At 35.4% G+C, this 20,924-nt stretch overlaps 2 protein-coding genes across 2 annotated transcripts in view; one reads left to right on the top strand and one right to left on the bottom strand.

Moving 5' to 3' along the window:
* plch2b (phospholipase C, eta 2b) overlaps positions 1-20,037 on the top strand; it is a 27,187-nt gene extending 7,150 nt beyond the window's left edge. Inside the window, exons 5-21 of the mRNA XM_087273743.1 lie at positions 2,220-2,390; positions 2,494-2,587; positions 2,986-3,189; positions 5,273-5,393; positions 7,051-7,222; positions 7,308-7,415; positions 8,397-8,483; positions 8,566-8,669; positions 9,867-9,955; positions 10,033-10,218; positions 12,034-12,141; positions 12,221-12,345; positions 12,424-12,508; positions 13,886-14,032; positions 14,129-14,208; positions 15,972-17,100; positions 17,239-20,037. Coding sequence (XP_087129869.1) covers positions 2,220-2,390; positions 2,494-2,587; positions 2,986-3,189; positions 5,273-5,393; positions 7,051-7,222; positions 7,308-7,415; positions 8,397-8,483; positions 8,566-8,669; positions 9,867-9,955; positions 10,033-10,218; positions 12,034-12,141; positions 12,221-12,345; positions 12,424-12,508; positions 13,886-14,032; positions 14,129-14,208; positions 15,972-17,100; positions 17,239-17,255 — 3,027 coding nt within the window. The 3' untranslated portion in view covers positions 17,256-20,037. The remainder of the gene's footprint in view (positions 1-2,219; positions 2,391-2,493; positions 2,588-2,985; positions 3,190-5,272; positions 5,394-7,050; positions 7,223-7,307; positions 7,416-8,396; positions 8,484-8,565; positions 8,670-9,866; positions 9,956-10,032; positions 10,219-12,033; positions 12,142-12,220; positions 12,346-12,423; positions 12,509-13,885; positions 14,033-14,128; positions 14,209-15,971; positions 17,101-17,238) is intronic.
* The window catches only part of grik6 (glutamate receptor, ionotropic, kainate 6), a 17,636-nt gene continuing 16,340 nt past the window's right edge, over positions 19,629-20,924 (bottom strand). The window contains exons 10-11 of the mRNA XM_087273740.1: positions 20,633-20,877; positions 19,629-20,366 (exon numbers count right to left, since the gene is read on the bottom strand). Coding sequence (XP_087129866.1) covers positions 20,268-20,366; positions 20,633-20,877 — 344 coding nt within the window. The 3' untranslated portion in view covers positions 19,629-20,267. The remainder of the gene's footprint in view (positions 20,367-20,632; positions 20,878-20,924) is intronic.

Genomic DNA, 20,924 nt, shown 5'->3' with positions numbered 1-20,924 from the left:
GTAATCAGGATTTGTAATATGCATCCATCAAGGTTTTTATGGTTTTGCATTTTTCATTTAGTTTTTAGTTCAGTGCTTTTTAAAAATTTGCTGTAAAATAAGGAACTGACCCGGCTATTTAGGTTATGGTTTATTCAATCAATCATTTTCTTTTCAGCTTAGTCCCTTTATTGATCTGTGGTCGCCACAGTGGAATGAACCACTAACTTATCCAGCAAGTTCTACGCAGCGGATGCCCTTCCAGCTGCAACCCATCCCAGGGAAACATCCACACACACTCATTCACACACTTATACACTAAGAACAATTTAACCTACCCAATTCACCTGTACCGCATGTCTTTGGACTGTGGGGGAAACTGGAGTACCCGGAGGAAACCCACGTGAACGCAGGGAGAACATGCAAACTCCATACAGAAACACCAACTGACCCAGCCGAGGCTCGAACCAGTGACCGTCTTGCTGTGAGGCGACAGCACCACCTACTGCGCCACTTCGTCAACCTAGGTTATTTAGGGTAATAAAATACAAAAAAGACAAGGAAATCAGAATGTTAATATAAACAAACACAAAACTCACCTTTTAAAGATCATCTACAACTTCACTGAGCAGTAGTCACGGCACAGCAGAGTCTGTTTTGGGTCCACTTAAAACATTTCCATTGTGTTGCATGCTTTTCAAAAGTGTTGTGAGAAAATGCAGCATCCTTTCGTAAATTGTTTGCATTGTGATAAAATGCAGCTGATTTTTTAACATGTTTGCAATGTGAGGATTTGCAGCACTTCAAATAAATGAAGATCTTTTTTTTTATTTGCTGACATTTTTGGTAATGGCATGTATTTTTTTAAATTGCAGCATGTTAAGCTCTCGTGGCCACTGTAAATTCTGGTTAATTGAACACATCCAGTGTCTACCGAAGCAGAATTTGCAATTCACATGAACTCTTGTGCAGACCGCTTTGTAATAAATGTAAATTAATAGTTTGAACAGACACTGAGCTCAAAACCCACACAATTGCAACTTAAAGGGCTAAAAGTGAAAATGATGAAGAATTAAGACAAGCATCTTCATTTTAAAGATCATGGATGTAAAGATGCCTAGTTTATATTATTTTCAAATAAAGAAAATGTGTTTATCTGTAAAAGTGTCTTCAAGTACTTCACTAAACAGCCGCTAATTTTCCGACACAGAATGAGTGCTTTTTAATTCTGAACACAATTATTATTTTTGAGAATTGTTATTTTATTTCTGTTGGCTTTTTTCAGTTACTGTTGTACTGTAGTTTATCATTTATTATGAATTCTTTATTTTATTTCAGTTAACAAAAAATGTTTTGACCAATAGTGTGTCTTTTAGTTCTCGTATACTAAAATAACCTTGATAAGATTTCTCCCAGAATGTTTTTGATTATCTGTATGGACCAAATTGTCTCTAAATTAGCATAGCAAAATCCTCAAGTTTATTGCAGATTCATACAAGCATTTTTCACATGCAGCTTTATTTTAAGAAAATAGTCAGCAGGCAGGGGTCAAAACAGGAACAAAACAAATTGCAAAGGCAATGCAAAAGAGTAATCAAAGAGACAGGCAAAGGTCAGGGCAGGCAGAAAAACTGTCACAATCCAAGAATCAAAAGTCAAACAGACCAAAACCTAGGAACAAAGACATTGAACAATACTGAGCAAGGAATGAATGCCTCTATGGTGCTTAAGTAGTCCATGTAGTACATGTAATTGGTCTTTGATCAGCTATCAGCTGTGTGTGTAATCATTGGAGATTTGGAAAAAGGAGTGTGCGAGGTGCTTGATGGGAAATGTAGTTCATAAAGTAACACAATTGTAGTCGGTACACATCGATCACACACTAATCGTGACACATATAACTACACTGTAAAAATTCCACACATTTCCTTCATGTTGTCCCAACACAAAATGATTAGGTTAACTTAAATGTTTTTTCTTTACAAATTTAAGTGGATTGAGCATAAAACAATTAAGTTGTCCCCCCAAAAAACTTAACAATTGTGTTGGTTCAACTCATATTAAATAAGTAGTTTGAACAAGCAGCAAAAGTCTTTTCAGATGCCCAGTCAGCTTGTGTTCGTGGACTGGCTTTGACAGTTACAATATACGGCAGATTGCTTTTTAACCCTTATACAAAATGCACATTACATTTTATGAAATATGTGTGAAGTTAAGCTTCCATAAATGTGCATTCACAGGAGGCTGACACTGATGAAAACCAGGGGTCATTGACATTTGAGGAATTCTGCACCTTTTACAAACTGATCTCAACACGACGAGATCTTTATTTACTGATGATCAGCTACAGCAACCACAAAGAGCACCTGGACCTGAACGGCCTGCAGCGCTTCTTAGAAAGCGAGCAAAAGGCTGGTGTGATTCATTTTGCGTACCGCCACACAGTTATTTGTTAAATATAATGCCACTTGAACTGTCCTTTTTATAATTGCTGATATCCTTTTTTTCTTCTAGATGGTAAATGTGACCAAAGAATACTGCAAAATGATCATTAACCAGTTTGAGCCATGTTCTCAAAACCAAAGTCATGTGGTGCTGGGTATTGATGGTATGAGACTCTTCCTCAGCTACATCTGTGCAGTATCACCAACCTGATTTCACCAAGGGGACATATTCCTGGATTAACATCTATGTTGATCCTGAAACAACATTCCAATCAGCCAATCAGAATGAAGGGACACATTTACCACTTATGTTAAGTATAGGTCCACGGTTAGGTTTACGCGCTTCTACATGATTGTTGTAAACACTGATTATATGAATATTTACAGTTATGGTTGGGTTTAGGGATAGAGAATAGGTATGGGATGCATTTTCAAACAAAAATGATGCTCCTGGATCAACATAGATGTTACTCCAGGATCACATCAGACTTGGCAAAATCATGATGTGCGTTTAGTATTCATAAAACTTGATCTTGAGCTTTTCTTTTTCTTTCATTCTAAGGTTTCACCAACTACATGCGCAGTCCTGCAGGAGACATTTTTAACCCAGAACACTACCAAGTAAATCAGGACATGACCCAGCCGCTTACAAATTACTACATCGCGTCTTCGCACAACACTTACCTGACTGGAGATCAGCTGCTGTCTCAGTCTCGGGTTGACATGTATGCGTATGTGCTTCAGATGGGCTGTCGCTGTGTGGAAGGTAGGAAATTTTTTTTTTAAAGTGTAGCATTCATTTTTACAGTCATTAAATGGAATATTAGGGCTGTGCGGTATTAGAAAAAAAGTGACATTTCAATCGAGTGTTGCCAGATAGGGCGGTTTTCCGTCCGATTGGGTAGTTTTTACAAAATTGGGTGGTTTTGAAACGTAAATTTTATATGCAACTTTTTTAACAACACATAATTGTGCACTCCTAATGCATTTAGAATGTAGTGACCAGTGCATAACACAAACCGCGTGGGCTCACCTGCAAGAGGAGGCGAAAGAAAGTTGTATTAAAATAACAAAATCTGACTCACCTTCGTGTGCATGCACATCACGCAGCGCCTTTAGGTAAACTCACAGCAGATTATCATGACATTTTTATCTTTTTTCCTGCAATTGACAGCAAGAACAAACATAGAAGCGCTGTTTGATTGACAAGCGCCTAATAATGTTCAAAAGAATTTAAAACACCAAATGGGACAATTTTTTACCTCATTTCAAAAGTAAAACATAGTCTAACAGGTAGTGTAATCTACACAACATTAAGATTAAAAAATATGACTGTTAAAGTAACTAGGTTAATTAAAAAAAAAAATCTAATATTTTTTGTGAATTTGAGTGGGTTTTGGACAGCTTTTGGTTTGGAAAAAGTCTGCCATATCTGGCAACATGGTTTTAATCTGGTTTTAATTTATTCTAAATATATTGTGATATGGATATCATTTAACCTGATGACTTAGTTCAAGTTCAAGATTACTTAGTTCAGTAGTTTATAACTTTATATTATATAATTTATAGATATTCATAACTTTATAATAGTAGGGATTATTTCTTAGGACAGTTAATCTGCATAAATTAAACAAACAGTGTTTTGTGGTTTTGTGGAGAGTCTAACTGTATACAGGTACGGAAATCAAATAATCAATTCAGTTCAATTCAATTCATCTTTATTTCTTTAGCGCTTTTACATAGTAGATTGTGTCAAAGCAGCTTAACATAGAAGTTCTAGTAAACTGAAACTGTTTCAGTCCAGTTTTGAGTTGAAGTTTACTAGAACTTCTATGTTAGGCTGCTTTACATTGTCACAATCTACATTGTAAAAGAGCTATAGAAATAAACATTAATTGAATTGAACTGAATTGATTATTTGATTTTAGTTCAGTTCAGTTCAGTGGGGTTTAATTTTCACTGCCAAAAGTCTAAACACTGAAAAGCAAATCTATCAATGCACAGCTCCAAAAGTCCCGAACCAAGCAAGCAACTGGCAACTGCATAGTCTTCATTGTATAAAAAATAAATACAATTAATCTTTGTTAAAACTACAAATGTTGCAATTTCTTATACACAAATGGTCCAACTGCACTTGAAATCTTACATCTTACAGGGATAGTTCACTCTAAAATGATAATTTACCCACGATTCATGTGGTTTCAAACCTTTATGAGTTTTTTTCTGTCTAATATATAATAAAATATTTTTTAAAAAGCTGAAAACCTGTAACCATTGATATCTATATTAGGAAAAGTCAATTGTTACAGCTTTTAAAATATATTATTTTGTGCATAATTAAAGAAAGAAACTCAAACAGGTTTGGAACAAGTGAAAAATGACTAGTAAATCAGTGGTCCCTAACCTTTTTCTAACTGCGGACCGGTCAACGCGTGACAATTTTACTGCGGACCGGGGGGTTGAAATAATAATAATAATAATAATAATAATAATAATAATAATAAACGTGAATCCACTGTGTACTCATATGGAACTTTATTAGCACATTGCTCTAACATTACAATGCTATTATAACATTAGGGAGTAATAACTTTATTAACACATTGCTCCAACAATAAAATGATGACAGCGTTTTGGGGGAACTATTCCTTTCGAAAGTAAAGCAATTAAGCAAATGAAAAACTTTCACTCTATTAAGGTTCCCAGTGAACTATGATCCCACTAAGGAATAAACTAAAACTGAACTTAAACACATTGTATATCCTGCGATGTGACTATTGCTGATATATTGTGCAGCCCTATAGAATATGTTATCACACAGCTGACACTGTCTGTCTTTTTCTGTCTAGTTGACTGCTGGGATGGTCCTGATGGTGAACCTATTGTGCATCATGGATACACGCTTACCTCAAAAATCCTCTTTAAGGATGTTGTTGAGACAATCAACAAATACGCATTTGCCAAAACTCAGTGAGTGACAAATGTGAGCCTGGACCACAAAACCAGTGATAAGTGTCAATTTTTTCAAACTAAGATTTATACATGATCTGAAAGCTTAAAAATATAAACTTTCCATTGATGTTTGTTAGGATAGGATAGTTTTTGACTGAGAAACCTATATAACTAGTCTGAGGATTCAAAACAATCAATTGTTTAAATAACCTTCTTAGCAATGCATATTACTAACCAAAAATTGAGTTTTGATTTTTTAGCGATATATATCTTCGTGGAACATGTTTTTTGCAAAATATTCCAATGATTTTTGGAAAAATAGATCATTTGACTCATACAATGTATTTTTTGTTATTGCAATTGCAACAAAAGGCTGGTTTTATGGTCCAGGGACACAAATATAAATATTTTAATTGTCATACAATGTGTTTTTTGTAATTAGAACAGGTCAAAAAAATATTATATTTCTGACTAAGTTTCATCTTTCGACAAGCCCAGAATCCCATGACTTTTAGAATTACAGTAATTTTAGTAATACAGTAGTTTATTTTGATACAATTAAATATAGAGTATTTTATTTTGATGCATGGTAATCCTGCTGTATTTTTGTAGCTTATTTTGATACAATGAAATTTATAGCATTTTATTTTGATAGATGGTATGTCTGCTGTATTTTGTGGGTTATTGTGATATATTTAAACGTAGGTAATTTGGTATTTTATTTAAAAATACATTTTGATGTAATTTTGCCCAACCCTGCCTGTTATCAGTCATATTTATTTACGTATATTCTTTAAAGGGCACTTATTTTACCCCTTTTTTCAAGATGTAAGATAAGCCTATGGTGTCGCCAGAATGTGTTTGTGTTTCAGCTCAAAATACCCATCAGATTATTTATTGTAGCCTCCAGAAACTGCCCTTTTTGGAGTCTGAGTATACTGTAGCTGTTTTTGTAACCTGTGGATTTAAATGAAAATGAGCTGCTTTGCCCCGCCCACTACTCCGACCTGCGTGTCTGCTTCCCATCATGCGTTAGATAAACTGTGCTAGTGACAGAGACAGACTCGGATGATGCTAAAATACAGCAAAAAAAAAAAAACAAGTAAGTTTATTCCATGTATTTGTGGTGGAGATTATTCAAGTCTTTCTGACATGATGAGTCTCACAAAAATGTTTGCAGTACATACACACAGACAGAATCTTTATTACAAACATGCTCTGTTTTTAAAATCCCAGAGAGTTGTAATAGATATTTTATTATTATTATTATTTTATTTTATTTTATTATATATCCAGCTTTTTGCAAAAAATTTTCTGTTGTGTATACAGGTAATTATAGAAACCTGGCGCCTGTGAATCAATTTAGTGGGTGGTGAAAACAACACTTTCACGTCAAGTTGTGGTGGACCTCAAAATCACTGGGTTTTGGGTCCTATTTTAACATCAGAAAATTTAAAAAAGAGACTTGTTGGGCTTATATCACTCCAGTATGACTGTGTTAACACCATGCCTACACACAGTTCTGTCTAAACAGCTTACAAAAGTTGATTTTCATTATAGGTGCCCTTTAAGGCAATTTTTATGCCATAGAGTTTAAACCCCCCCGATATAACAGAATATAATATAATGTTTTTCTTATGATGACTATAATCTATCAATTGTTATTCACTCTCAGATTCCCAGTGATACTCTCTATAGAGAACCACTGCACTGTGCCTCAGCAGAAGAAAATGGCTCAATACCTCATGGAAGTGCTACAGGACAAAGTGGACCTGTCAAACATAAACACAAACGAGTCCAGACGTCTGCCATCTCCAGAGGATTTGAAAGGCAAAATACTTGTCAAGGTGAGACAATATGTTTTAACGGGTTATGAAAAACACTGAGTGCATTTGAGAGCACAACAATTTAGTGTACCAAGCTGCTTTTCAGGGCAAGAAACTGCCAGCAAACATTGACGCTGATGCTGATGAAGGGGACGTGTCTGATGAAGACAGCGGAGAAGAGGATGAGGAGGAAGAGCCGCAACTTAATGGAGATGTGAGATGCTTCCTACTTTTATAATCACTTTATGTTCTCCCTGGAGTGTCTACATCAAAAAATGTCTGTGTCTATTTTCCTAATATTTTCAAGAATATGTCAAAAGCCAAAAGATCCAGATCCCTTTATGGCAGTTCTAGGCATTACTGATTTTGAGATAGCTAAAAACTGTACAGAACAAAATACAGTTCCATTTGTCAGTCTACAAGCATGAAGGTTAATATTATTAAACAGGAAACAGAAAGCTGCTCCTACATACAGTTGAAGTCAGAATTATTATCCCCCCTGAATATTTTTACCCCAATTTATGTTTAACAGAAAGAAGTTTTTTTTTTCAGCACATTTTGCTTAAGGGGGCTAATAATTTTGACCTTGAATGGTTTAAAAAAATTAAACACTGCTTTTATTCTAGCCAAAATAAAAAAAGACTCTCGAGAAGAAAAGATATTATAGGAAATACTGTGAAAAATTCCTTGCTCTGTTAAACATAATTTGGGAATTTGAAAAAGAATAAAAAAATCTTAGGAGGGCGATTAATTTTGACTTCAACTGTATATACATCTAATGAGGGATGTAGTGAAACATTTGGAAATGGAGAAAATCAGATTCTCCTTAAAAAAGGAACCAGACAAATTTGATAAAATCTGGCAACATTTCATAGATTATTGTAAAGACAAAAATTCTACAAGAAAGAGTTAAATTAAAGAGGATTAGATTCATTTCGATTAAAACAGAAGGTCAGTATTTTTTTTTTATTCATTTACTCTTTTTTTTATTTATTTATTTATTCATTTATTTTTTATTTTTATTATTTACATATTGTATTTATCTCTTAACATTTTACTTTCTTATGTATTGTTTGAATATTGTATCTTTTATTGTTAAATGTTGTGTAAATCTGTTTGTTTGACGAAATTTGTAAGTCATTGAGTTTGAATGTGTGAAGAAAGCTCTAAAAAAGGTTTGTGTTCTGGGTTACAGACCACAGAAGGAGCGCCAGAGTCTGCATCGGCAGATGAATCAAAGAAACGCTCACGGAGGAAGTTCATGGGCAGCTTCAGGCGCAAGGTCTGCAAATGGCTTTAGACCAGTGAAATTGGGTAAAAGAAATGAAGAAAAGCATTTTGAGGTTTCTACATCTGTGTTTCAGAAGAAAAAACAGGTCAAGGTAAAAAAGAAACCCATCGTGAGTGACTCTGATACTGAACCAGAGATCACAAGCACTAACGATAAACAGGTCATCAACTATGGCAAGTGAGTATTGCAAGAAATACAAAATATACAGTTGAAAACTAAATTTCTGGCCTTCCTATGATCTGTGATGGTTAACAGAGAAGGGACATTTTCACAGTATTTACTTTTATATTTTTTCTTCTGGAATAAGTCTTATTTTTTTTTAGTTTGGTTGGAGGTATGAAAGTTTTCTCATAAATTTTTAAGGTCCATATTTTTAGCAAAACAAATTGGTGTTGTCCAATGACTAGCCTAATTAATCTAACTTTTCTATTTAACCTAACTAACCTAATTAAGTCTTTAATTGGCACTTTGAGCTGAATACTGTTATCTTGCAAAATAACTAATAAAATATGAGCTGTCATCATGGCAAAGACAAAATAAATAAGTTATTGGAAATGATTGTGTTTTAAATGTGTGGCAAAATCTCTCCATTAAACAGCACTTGAGAAATAATTAGAAAATAATACAAATCTCTCAAGGGAGCTATTAATATTGACTTCAACTGCAAAATATATATTACAATGAATAAATGTAAAATATTTTTGCATTTACAGTAAAGTTTGTTGTGAAATTCAAAAATATGAAAAATAATATAAAATTTAAAAATATTGTTTTGATAAATTAACTTGTAATGTGATGTAATGTAATGTGTATTTATATAGTGCAGTTATCGTTTATGGCCATACACCCAAAGCGCTTCACAGTCATGAGAGTGGTCTCTCCATACCACCACCAGTGTTCAGCATCCACTCAGATGTGTAATATTTTAACTAAATTAAAATAAGAAATTTGATTGTAACTAACAATATTGTTATCAAAATCTAAAATAAATAAGCATGATATATTTGTTACTTTAAAAAATAAATATATATATATATATATATATATATATATATATATATATATATATATATATATATATAAATAATGTATTATATAAATAATATTAATATTTTATTTGCTTATTTAGGTTTTATTTTATACGTGATGCAGCACATCATCATAGTGAAATTTAGCATTAATTGTGTTTTAGTATGCTATTTGTCCTGTTATATCTAATATACTTTGTTCTGTATATGCTCAGGTATCTTAACCAACTTACATTTTTAATGTTTTGATTCATACATTTTACACTTTAACATACACATTTTTATAATCTGTAAAATGTTACCGTGCACATCTGTGATGCTCCATGTTTTACATAAATGTTTGCAGACGAAGAAAAACCATGCGACTTTCTCGTGCCCTCTCTGATCTGGTCAAATACACCAAGTCAGTGCGTGTTCATGATATCGAAACGCAAGGTAAGACAAATCTAATAAATTGACAGAAAAAAATGAAAAAAGTCTCGGTTTTGACAAAAATGTGATTTGTGTTTCAGCATATTTGTCCAGCTGGCAAGTGTCTTCCTTAAACGAAAGCATAACCAATCAGATTCTCCAGCTGAAGCCTGCGCAGTTAGTTCGATTCAATCAACGGCAACTTTTACGAGTTTATCCCTCCAACTACCGTGTGGATTCAAGTAACTTCAATCCTCAGCCTTTCTGGAACGCAGGATGCCATTTAGGTTGGAATGAGCTCTTTCTATCATTTATTATAAATGATTTCCTATCTGCACCCATATAGAAAAATGATACCTGGAAATATAAGTAAATTACGTGTATCATATAAATGATCAAATATCTTATATCCAAAATATATTTTGAATTACGGCAAAAATGGCTGCTTGCATATTTTCTGTACAAATATGTACATATATTATGAAATATTTTCAAATATGTACATATATTATGTATTAGATATAATTATATAAACAAGTGGTGTGAAAAAGTATTTATCCCATACTAATTTCGCATTTATTTGATTGTTTGTCACAGTTTAATGATTCAGATCATCAAATGCAGTTTTGAAATGAAGGTTTTTATTAATAAGGGAAAACAAAATGAAAAATGAAGTGCTATAACCGAAAATAGAAGTTATAGAAACAAACATAGAAACATAGAAAATAGAAATATTTCTAACAAAGTCCCTGGAATATTAAAAAAGGAAGAGTGGTTTGTCAAGCCCACTCACTTGCATGGAGCAGTTACGTGATGCACTGTGTGTATGCTTAACTAAAAAGGTCTTTAATATTGTTTTGAACTGAGAGAGTGTGTCTAAGCCTCGGACAGTATAAGGAAGGCTATTCCAGAGCTTAGGAGCCATAAATGAGACGGCTCGACCTTCTTTAGTGGACTTGTTTATGTTTCTATGGCCATATATGATGCCAACCACAGAGCACTTCTAGAGGTATCCATAATTCTGGACCAGGTCGTATCTTGAGCAGATGCTGTGGCAGTCATGGAGGAGTGGAGAGCATAAGACCACAGTGACACATGAGACCTCAGTGACAGACAAGTTTTTGCATTGATCTCGTGGGCCAGCCTAAACACCCGGCGGTGACCTACTCACAACTGCCGCTTCTCCTTAATGGATGTCCAATATTCTTCAGCCTCCGGCACCTAGAATAGAGCTCTGCACAAGAAGTTTGGCCAGAGGAGAAATAGTCGTGCCCAACTGAGCCTAGTTTCTCTAGAGTTTTTTTTTTTTTTCTTCACTTTCGTCAATTGGTGAAGTTTTTTCCTCGCCACTGTCACCACTGGCTTGCATGGTTTTGGATTTGTGGAGCTGCGCATCTTAGAAAGGATTAGATGGATTTGCCCTTTGGTATTTGGACTAGAGATCTGTGTGGGACTAAATTTTGAATTCACACATTCATACTCATTCTCTCATTTACACACATACACACGCGTGCATGCTCGCTCGGGAGTCGAGACAGATTTTGTTAGACCGCCCGCTAATTACACCAGTTACCAACCGATCCAGCAATTTATTATGAAATTTATTCCCATGCTGCAAGAAATCTGGTAGGGTCCCACGGTACAGCCGTGGGAATGCAGACCTCTACTTTAAACTGAACTGAACTAAACTGAACTTCAAATCTAAAAAACCTGGACTGACATTGCATTAATTTACTAGAACTTCTATGTTAAGCTGCTTTGACACAATCTACATTGTAAAAGCGCTATATTTAAATTAAATATATTTACACATATATACAATTGTAGTTATATATAGCTAATATATATTAGATACATTTTATATATGTGAACTCGAAATATGACTTTTTATGTCCTTCAAGTAATTTGCATAAACTGCAACATATCAGCTTTCTATGTGTGTGCTTATCATCAAAGCCTATTTCTTTAAATTAAGAGTGAAACTGTGATGACTTTGATTTTTAACGCCGATAGAGAATCACCACTGGCAAAAATGGCTTTCTGCCTCTTTTACATCAGAGTGGTGACGTGCTTTTGTTTGAAATGTTGTTTCATCTTTGCAGTCGCTCTCAACTATCAAACAGAAGGCCGTATGCTGCAGCTGAACAGGGCCAAATTTGCGGCGAATGGAAACTGCGGCTATGTTCTGAAGCCAAAATGCATGTGTAAAGGTAAGACGGCCTCTCTGGGTGTTTGATGCTGTATTTTCTTTGAAATGTAATTTTCACCACACATAATGGTTGTCCTCAGGTGCCTTTAATCCAGTGCTGGAAGACCCTTTGCTTGGACACAGGAAATCTCAGCTAGTGCTCAAGATTATTAGTGGCCAGCAGCTGCCCAAGCCAAAAGACTCTATGTTAGGGGACAGAGGAGAGGTGAGTGCACTTACATGGAAATAAAAAGAGGAAATGATACACGACAAGCATTCTGAGATTGAATGTTTCGCTGTTCAGATCATAGATCCCTTTGTTGAAGTGGAGATTATTGGATTGCCCATTGATTGCAATAAACAACAGACAAGAGTAGTGGATGACAATGGTAAGTACTAAGATAGATTGTGCTAACACAGCTTGCAGTTACTTTAGTGGTCCCTGTAAAATGATTGTGGTATAATTTGTTTTGCAGAATGCATATTTGAGTTTTGTAATGTTGTTATTTAACCCTCTGGTAGTCTTCAGTCATTTTAGACCAAAATAAATATTTTTTTAACATTTAAAAAATCTGAATTACAGGAGTTGTCTGAAACTCCTTGACTTTGCTGGCATTTGTTATGTGAACACACTAAACTTGAGGTCATGATTTAAACATGCTAAATGGTTGTTAAAAAAAATAGTGGGTAGCAGTGCATAGCACTATCATCTCATAGCAAGAAGGTCGCTGGTTCGAGCCTCGGCTGGATCAGTTGGCAATTCTCTGTGGAGATGGCATGTTCTTCCCCGTGTTGGCATGGGTTTCTTCTGAGTGTTCCGGTTTCCTCCACAGCCCAAAGACATGCGCTATAGGTAGATTGAATAAGCTAAATTGGCTGTAGTGTATAAGTGTTAATGTAAGAGTCTATGGGTGTTTCCCAGTGCTGGGTTGCAGCTGGAAGGGCACCCACTGCGTAAAACATATGCCAGATAATTTGGCGGTTCATTCTACTGTGGCGAGCCCTGATTAATAAAGGGACTAAGCCGAAAAGAAAATGAAAACTTACATTGTTTTTAATGAAAAAATGGATATTAATTACTGCATAAGTATGAATTATGACCTCAAATCTCTAAAAATTCTAAATGATTAAAAAAAATATTGAACAAAAAATAAATTTGATTGGTTTAGCTAAAAAAAAACAGAGGATACTTTACAGGCATTCGTTCCTTTTTGACCGGCTAAAACCACAAGTGTGATTCCCAAATAAGGAACAGCAGAGGGTTAAATATGCGATAGTCATATGTCTTTGATCACACTTGTGAAGCGCTGTATCAAATTAAAAGATATTATTTTACATGTAAGTCCATTGAAAGGTTTAATATTAGAATTTTGTCGCTGCACTGGGATCCTTGGAGTCTTTTAATAAAAGATTAATATAACAAAATAAAAAATGTTGTTATAAATATGACTAACGCTATTTATGCTGTATGAAATATTGTTAGACTAAAATGTCAAGCCGTAATTTATTACTCAGGAAAAATGAATCAGATCTCATTATATTGTACATCAATGTAAATTTAAATTAATTGTGATTAATTGAATACTAAATAATATACATTATATTTATTCTCCTATACATTTATCTTGAAATATTTGTGAAAGTTCAATAAACAGATATTTACACACATTGTATTATGTTGTCTAAATGATATCTTTTTTTATATGTATTGTAGTAAGTTACTGGTTCAATTGTAAAATGTTTATGTTTTAATGCCGTATGATCAGGTTTTAACCCCACGTGGGAGGAGACTCTAGTGTTTACGCTGCACATGCCTCAGATTGCCTTAGTACGCTTTATGGTTTGGGACCACGATCCAATTGGACGAGACTTTATTGGACAGCGAACTATATCGTTTAAAAGCATGATGCCAGGTAATTACATGTCAATCCAGAGACATTATTGGATAGGCAAAATATAGTATAATTCAATCACTCAGCCTTATATTATATTATTTTCTTGATCCACAGGTTATCGACATGTCTATTTAGAAGGAATGGAAGAAGCGTCAATATTTGTTCATGTTGCTGTTAATGACATCACAGGAAAGGTAACTTTCTTTTATAGTAGAGAGGAGGGATGAGTCTGATTGGTCAATGAATGTTCTATGATGTGCAGTCTTTTTTTGGAAAACACATTGCTTAAGCAGTTTTATGCATGTTTTCACTGCATCACAATTTTTTTATGTCATTACGACAAAATAATAAAACCCCACAAGGACAAAGAGCAAGCAAGCTAATGTAACAAAGGCAGGACATATGTGATGAACTATATGCTTCATTTTCAGTGAAATTTCTTTTTGTTTTCATGAAAAGGGCATATTTTCTTTCTCCTCACTCTCTCACAAACACAGAAAAATATGCATGCTCACAGAATTGTATTGTCAGTGCTGCACAGAAAATTAGTCAGTATAATAATGGCGCCCCCTAGCAGCAGTGAACATGTGAGATATTTTTCCAATAACTTGTTTTCTGAATTTTTTTTTTCTATAAAGGTCAAACGTTAGTTTTATTTGGGTGAAAATGTATTACAAGTTTGCAGAAATAAATAAACAATTAGTTTATAACTAATTTTATAACTATATATAAACTGTGGAAGCAGTTTAATGTTAAAATTGAAATTATAGATTGCCGATTTGTTTAACTGGAGCTAAAAATTGGCCTATATTGTACATCACTAATACTAATAACAGCGTTATTCTGTATATTAAGTCTTCATTGCTACATTATAAGTTGTATAATGTAAATGTATGTAATTTTCACCACTAGAGGGAGCACATTTACAACAAACAAAGGCGTAGTTTAATTGTCATGGGAGTTGTCAGCTGCATCTGATTCTATTATTACTGTTTGATGAGTCTCCCTATACAATTTGATAGAGTGCTTGGACCCGGAAGCTGCTTCATGTGGCGTCGCACTTAACAAGCGGATAGACCTTTTTCATAAAAAATTACCCATTATGTTTTGCGTGTATGCGTAAGGAGCATGCTAAGAATGTCTGATGAGCAAATTGATGCGTATAAACAGTCACATTTGGACAGCTTTGAATTTATAGTTTTTATCTATTTTACTTGCTTTTAATGTCTTTCAAATAATACTGCTGTCGATCAGCGCCACCTATATGATCTAATAGGAATTCAAAACAACCGCTGTGAATCATTTACTCTTTAGGTCAGACAACATCTTCTGCCCTTTAAAGTGATCATTTACTTGCAAATTGCATGCCTTTACTTACCTAACATACGTTACATACCTGTTAAGTTTAATGAAATTAATATAATTTGCTCTATAATGCAGTGTTGTATTGCATGTGATGTCTGTCTTTGCATTGAAGAGCCTGCTGAGCGCAGTATACCAGCTAACACGTCGGGTACAGACGCTATATTTGAGCATCTTATCTGACGGCAGACTCTCGCGCTTGAACCACATCTGAAAGATGTATAACGTCTTTAACACACACCTTTCAAAACTGTCAAAGTTGTGAATCACAAAAACACTCCTTAAGCTACTCAAAATGGTTTTGACAACCATTTTCGGATTAAGATTAACAAGTTGTAAACGCTCTAAATGGAAATTCTAAGCATCCTACTGGAATACGCTGCTATGGTGCCCCCCATGCAGCAGCCATGAAAAATGTCTATAATATCTGAATATAGTTTCCTCACTAATTGTTTTATTTTATAGCAATGAATTGAATAAATGAATGAAAATAAAATGACAACATTCGTTAAATTCAACTATTGTCAGTGTTTAAGTTAGTTAATATAAGCTTTTATTGATCACCATTAATCATTTTGGATCTATTCATGACCAGGTCAAATCAAGCAATGCAGTGAAGCAGCTAATCCAGAAAAACCTTATGCAGACCTCTGAAGATGGCACACGAAAGTCTTTTGCTCCAAACTTCCTCCGGAAAAGTGGGAAGAACCAATCGAAAGTGGTGAAGGTCGAATGCTACACCAAAGAGGACTTTCTCAACAGACGTTACAGTGATGATGTGAGCTCGAAGGACAGCAGGAGCACCTCCCAGTCTGCATCTTTACTCAGAGGAGCTCAAAGCGAACCCCTCAAAAGAGCCCATAGGGTCAGTTTTCAGGAGCCAGAAGGATCTCATGAGCCGCGGCGCCGCCTCTCCTCCATCCCATACACTGGTGGAGCAGCGGTGGACTACACCAACTTAGCATTCGACTCACACAGCAGCTCCGAACTGGACATTCAGACTTTTTCACACCTTGAGGACAACACAGAGTCAAAACAAAATGATTCTCTTTCATCTAAACTAGAGTTTGAGTCTACAGACATACCGAAGAGCCCCGCTCCAACACTCAATGAACAGTGCTTGTCCAGGCAGATCTCAGCAGCTAATGAACATTCAGAACAAAAACCTGAGATGTCCAAAATGATCCATTCAGTACCTGACCCCTTGAATTTCCACCCAATACCTGATGGAGTACTAGATCCTTCTAGGGGAACATTAAACACGTTGGTGCCCCAGAATAAATTCAGATCTTCTCTAGATGCTAGGCTTAACCCTCGGTGGCAGCCGTTGTCAATCCCAGCGACCCCAGCACTAAACAGACGCATGAATGATAAAGGCACGCCAAATTCCCTATTGAAAGGATGCAGATCACAAAGCGTGCCAAGACGGCGTCCCACCTCTCCTCCAAATACCCCTGGTCACATAAGGAGAGACCCCATCAACCAGTATTTTCTCCCACAGTGCAGTTACACCACAGCAAACGACCTCGTTCCTAATAATCACAACATCGCAGAGAGTGAATCAAGCAGCCTAAGTAGTTTGGACAGCCTTGACCTGAGTACTCTGCCATGCCGTTTCCCTGACAACCAGCAGCAGACAATGGGCACACTGCAGAGGGAAATGAATGCCCTGTTTGAGCAGAAAATACAGGAGATTCGCTGCCATTCGCCACTGTTTTTCAGAGGTAAGGAGAAAAGTGCCAAATGCTGTTTCTAAATTATTGGATTTGAAATAAATGTAGATTTTATGTTAATGCTTATTTTTTGTGTTTAATACGTTTAGAGCACTTTTTAAAAATGTTGGTCTTACTGTTTTGTTTTAGATTCTTCAACATTGTAGAAAAAAATGCACTTGAAAGCATACAGAATAAAGAAAAATTCTACACCACAGCTACTGTGACGGATGTGGACATATGCAACTGGAAGAAATGCAATTGTGTAAAAGAAATATAAATATTTGTATTTTGTACAAAAGTCTTGTTTAAAACTTAGGGTTTTAATGTTTACATATTTAAATGGCCATGAAACGCGTCAGGATAGTGGGTGAGTCTATCATTGTTTAGGTGGGAGTGTCGAGTGGCGAAAGAGGGAAGTGTTTACATGAAAAGGGAAATTTCGGTATTCGCATGAGCTGATTTTCACAGTAGCAACACAAACACAGCCATAGGAGAGATAGACAGTGATTCGGAGAGCATACAGTGGATCTGAGAGCTGTGTGAAAGTGGAGGATATTCAGTCCCTAATATTGTAGTGATATTACTGTAAACTTAGTAAGTATATAATTTTGACTAAGGTATGTCTTTAAAAACTGAAAGAGTTCTGCTTATGATACAAACTGACTTTGCCATCTAACGGACATAAACAAAGAACACTGATCACACACTTACCAGATCTGTAGAAACAGGACAATCAACACAGACTGGAGCCGCATCTTTTTGTAAAAGAAGACAAGTGGCAAATTCTGATTTTACCATTTCCAGATGCAAAAAGGTCCCATGTAAAAAAAAAATAATAATAATTTTTTGGTTGCGTGTTAGCAGACCACTATAAGATCTACGCGCGAGCTGTGCTCTCATTGCGGGGAAATTGAAACAAAACCTTTGTTGCGACACATATAAAAGCAACACTGACGATCCATGCCTCCTAACAATTCTTCTTCTTCTTCTACTTGTTTGGATTACGGTTGGCAACAGAATGTTGCATCTCTCTGAATACTATAACAGGTTAAAGGAGTCTTCGAAACTATATCATGCCTATTAATAAAGTTGTGTCTCATTCACAATAGAGTGCACTGATTGATTTGAACCAAGTTTTTCTAATGAATTAATGAACAGATGTGCTGAAAACTCATTGACATCACTTTGTACCAGCCGGTACAGACAGCCAATCTCCATGCTGGAATTTATACAATGATGGCATCGCCATGACGTTGCTTCAAAAGTTCTTTTTAAATCGGAAGAACGAATTTGCTCAATGCAAAAACAACCAATTTTCACCTTTTAGTAAAATAAACTTGTCCTTATAGTGTTTTTAGCCATGTGGGACATATATATATATGACTGTCAACATCTCAAACCATGTGTTTTGTTGTTCCGTGACCCTTTAAACGTACAACTTTTGCATCTGGAAAATAGACGACAACATTGTTTAAGCAATCTATGTTTTCATGGCAGCTAAAAGCGCTGCATTATGCATGTCAGGCCATTAGTTGGCGATGATACTTTGTGTAGAAGCACTACACACCAAAGCGCATACGGTCCTGTAGTCCAGTGCTGTTGTTTAGACTCTCTAGTACTTTTACTGAAGCTTTTACCGTGTTTTTTTACAGAGTTTTACAGAAATTATCATTTTATTGTTATCAAAAGCTTGCACTTTGAAACCCAGCTCCAAAATGTCTTTTTAGAAAATGGTTGTGTAAATGAATATCCAGAAAGCGTAACAGGTTTTCCATGTCTGAATGCTGGAAAAGGTATTGTAAATGTTCATGCCGCCATATTTCATGTATTCACATTTTATAGTTTTTCTAAAAAGCAACCTAGAATTTTACATTAGAGCTGCTTCTGAAATTGCACGTGAGTATTTGAAGTATGTTCTATATAGTATGAATGCGAGTTGTATGAACTCACAGACTTTTGCATTTATTTTCATTTGAATTGTAACCCAGCAGGCACACAATGTCATAAGACGTTAATATTAGGTTAGATTTAGGTCATGATGTCAGGTGACCAAAATTCAATGTCTAGCCAGTGTCTAACGACATCATTTCTTTTGACATCCAATAACGACGTCAAATGACTTTTGGTTGATTTTAGGTTGTGTTGGAAAGTGACCAAAATCTAACATCGAGCCAACATCTTGAACCAAAATCATATTGATGTAAAATACTGACATTTATTTACATTTGATAGACGTCATAATAATAATGTCCACACAACGTCAAGCTGTAATATCATTAGATGTTGATGTGTTTAGATTACGTTTGAAAGTGACCAAAATCCAAGGTTCTGACGTCAACCTGATTTTCTTTCCACCCAAAAAGCAACGTCCCACATTATTGGGGTACAATGTCAATCTGACGTCATGTTGATGTCCTGTGCCTGCTGGGAAGACTCAAGAGACTGAACTGATCACATGTACATATGTTACATTTATGTGTATTTATAAAAATGTTTACACATATATTTGTAAAAATAAATAAAAAATCTAATCACAGTGGTGTTAGAGCATGTTTATTAATTGATTAATATACATGATGCCAGATATAATAGCTCTTTCTTGACAAAGACAAAGAGGTGATTTTTTTTGTAAATCTTTCCCCACGTTTGAATTCAAAACAACCTCAATATGTTACTTGTCATTTGTATTTGCATGACTTTTTGTCAATATTTAGTCAATATTTGACTTTTATAGACAATTTTCTTGTAATACATTTGCACAGGTTTACAGAACTAACATAAAATCGAATTTAACTCTTTCAAGGTCAATGTCTCCAGTCCTTACCGTTTATTAGCAAAACAGATCTTAGCATTTAATATTTTAAACATAATAGTGGCCTTAAAATGTTTAATTCTGTTTCTCTATACTGTTTTAGCATGGAATGCATGATAATGATCTAATGCAAATCAAGATTAAAATGAAAAGGCGCCTTTATTGAATGTAGCTTAATTTAAATGTAACCATTTTAAATGTAAACTTACGTAATAAAAAATGTAATCTACTAAGTATCAAATCTAAATCTGTTAATATGTATAAAATATATATCATTTTCTAACTTGGGATATAATAATAATAGCTAGCACCTCTGAATGTACAGTAAAGTCACTCTGCTGTGTCACTGATGTCGTTGAAGCGTTCATGGCTTGCTCTTGTCTGAAGTGTCCTGGTCTCTCTTTGTGTTGGTCATTCTCAAACGCTGACTCAACTCCTGAGTCAAAACTGTGCAGCAGGATTTCTGCGTGGACGACAACAGGTTTGTTTTCACTGAACATTTTATCATGAACAAAAACACAGTGTTCCACTCAACAGTTCAATGCTGAAGTAAATGGAAAAAGACACAGGAAATGAGCTTCCTGGTGTGGTAGTTTGTGCAGATGTTTGTGTGTGTGTGTGTGTGTGTGTGTGTGTGTGTGTGTGTGTGTGTGTGCGTGTGTGTGTGTGTGTGTGTGTGTGTGTGTGTGTGTGTGTGTGTGTGTGTGTGTTTATACTGGCTTTACTTGCCTTCTGTTCCCCTGCAGCGCTGCGAGACTTTGTGGTGAGTTCAAACAAGGATAGCAAAACTCCAATCCCAAGGCCTATAGCCAGCACCAGGAAGATGCCTTTCATGCTGTGGGCCCTCAGAGACGAGGCTTTGGCATTATCTGGTAAACAGCTGCTGGCCCACCACTTGGTACGCAGGTATGCCAGCTCCCCTGCCTCGCTCAGCTGCAGGATGGCCACGCTCAGGTTCTTCAGCATGGCAGATCCTGTCCCGATAAACACATTGATTCAGTGAAACCATTCATTACAGACT

This window comes from Danio rerio, chromosome 11 (assembly GCF_052040795.2).
Source record: "Danio rerio strain M-AB ecotype USA chromosome 11, GRCz13ab, whole genome shotgun sequence".
NCBI lineage: Eukaryota > Metazoa > Chordata > Actinopteri > Cypriniformes > Danionidae > Danio > Danio rerio.
This window is presented reverse-complemented; position numbering and strand designations above follow the sequence as displayed.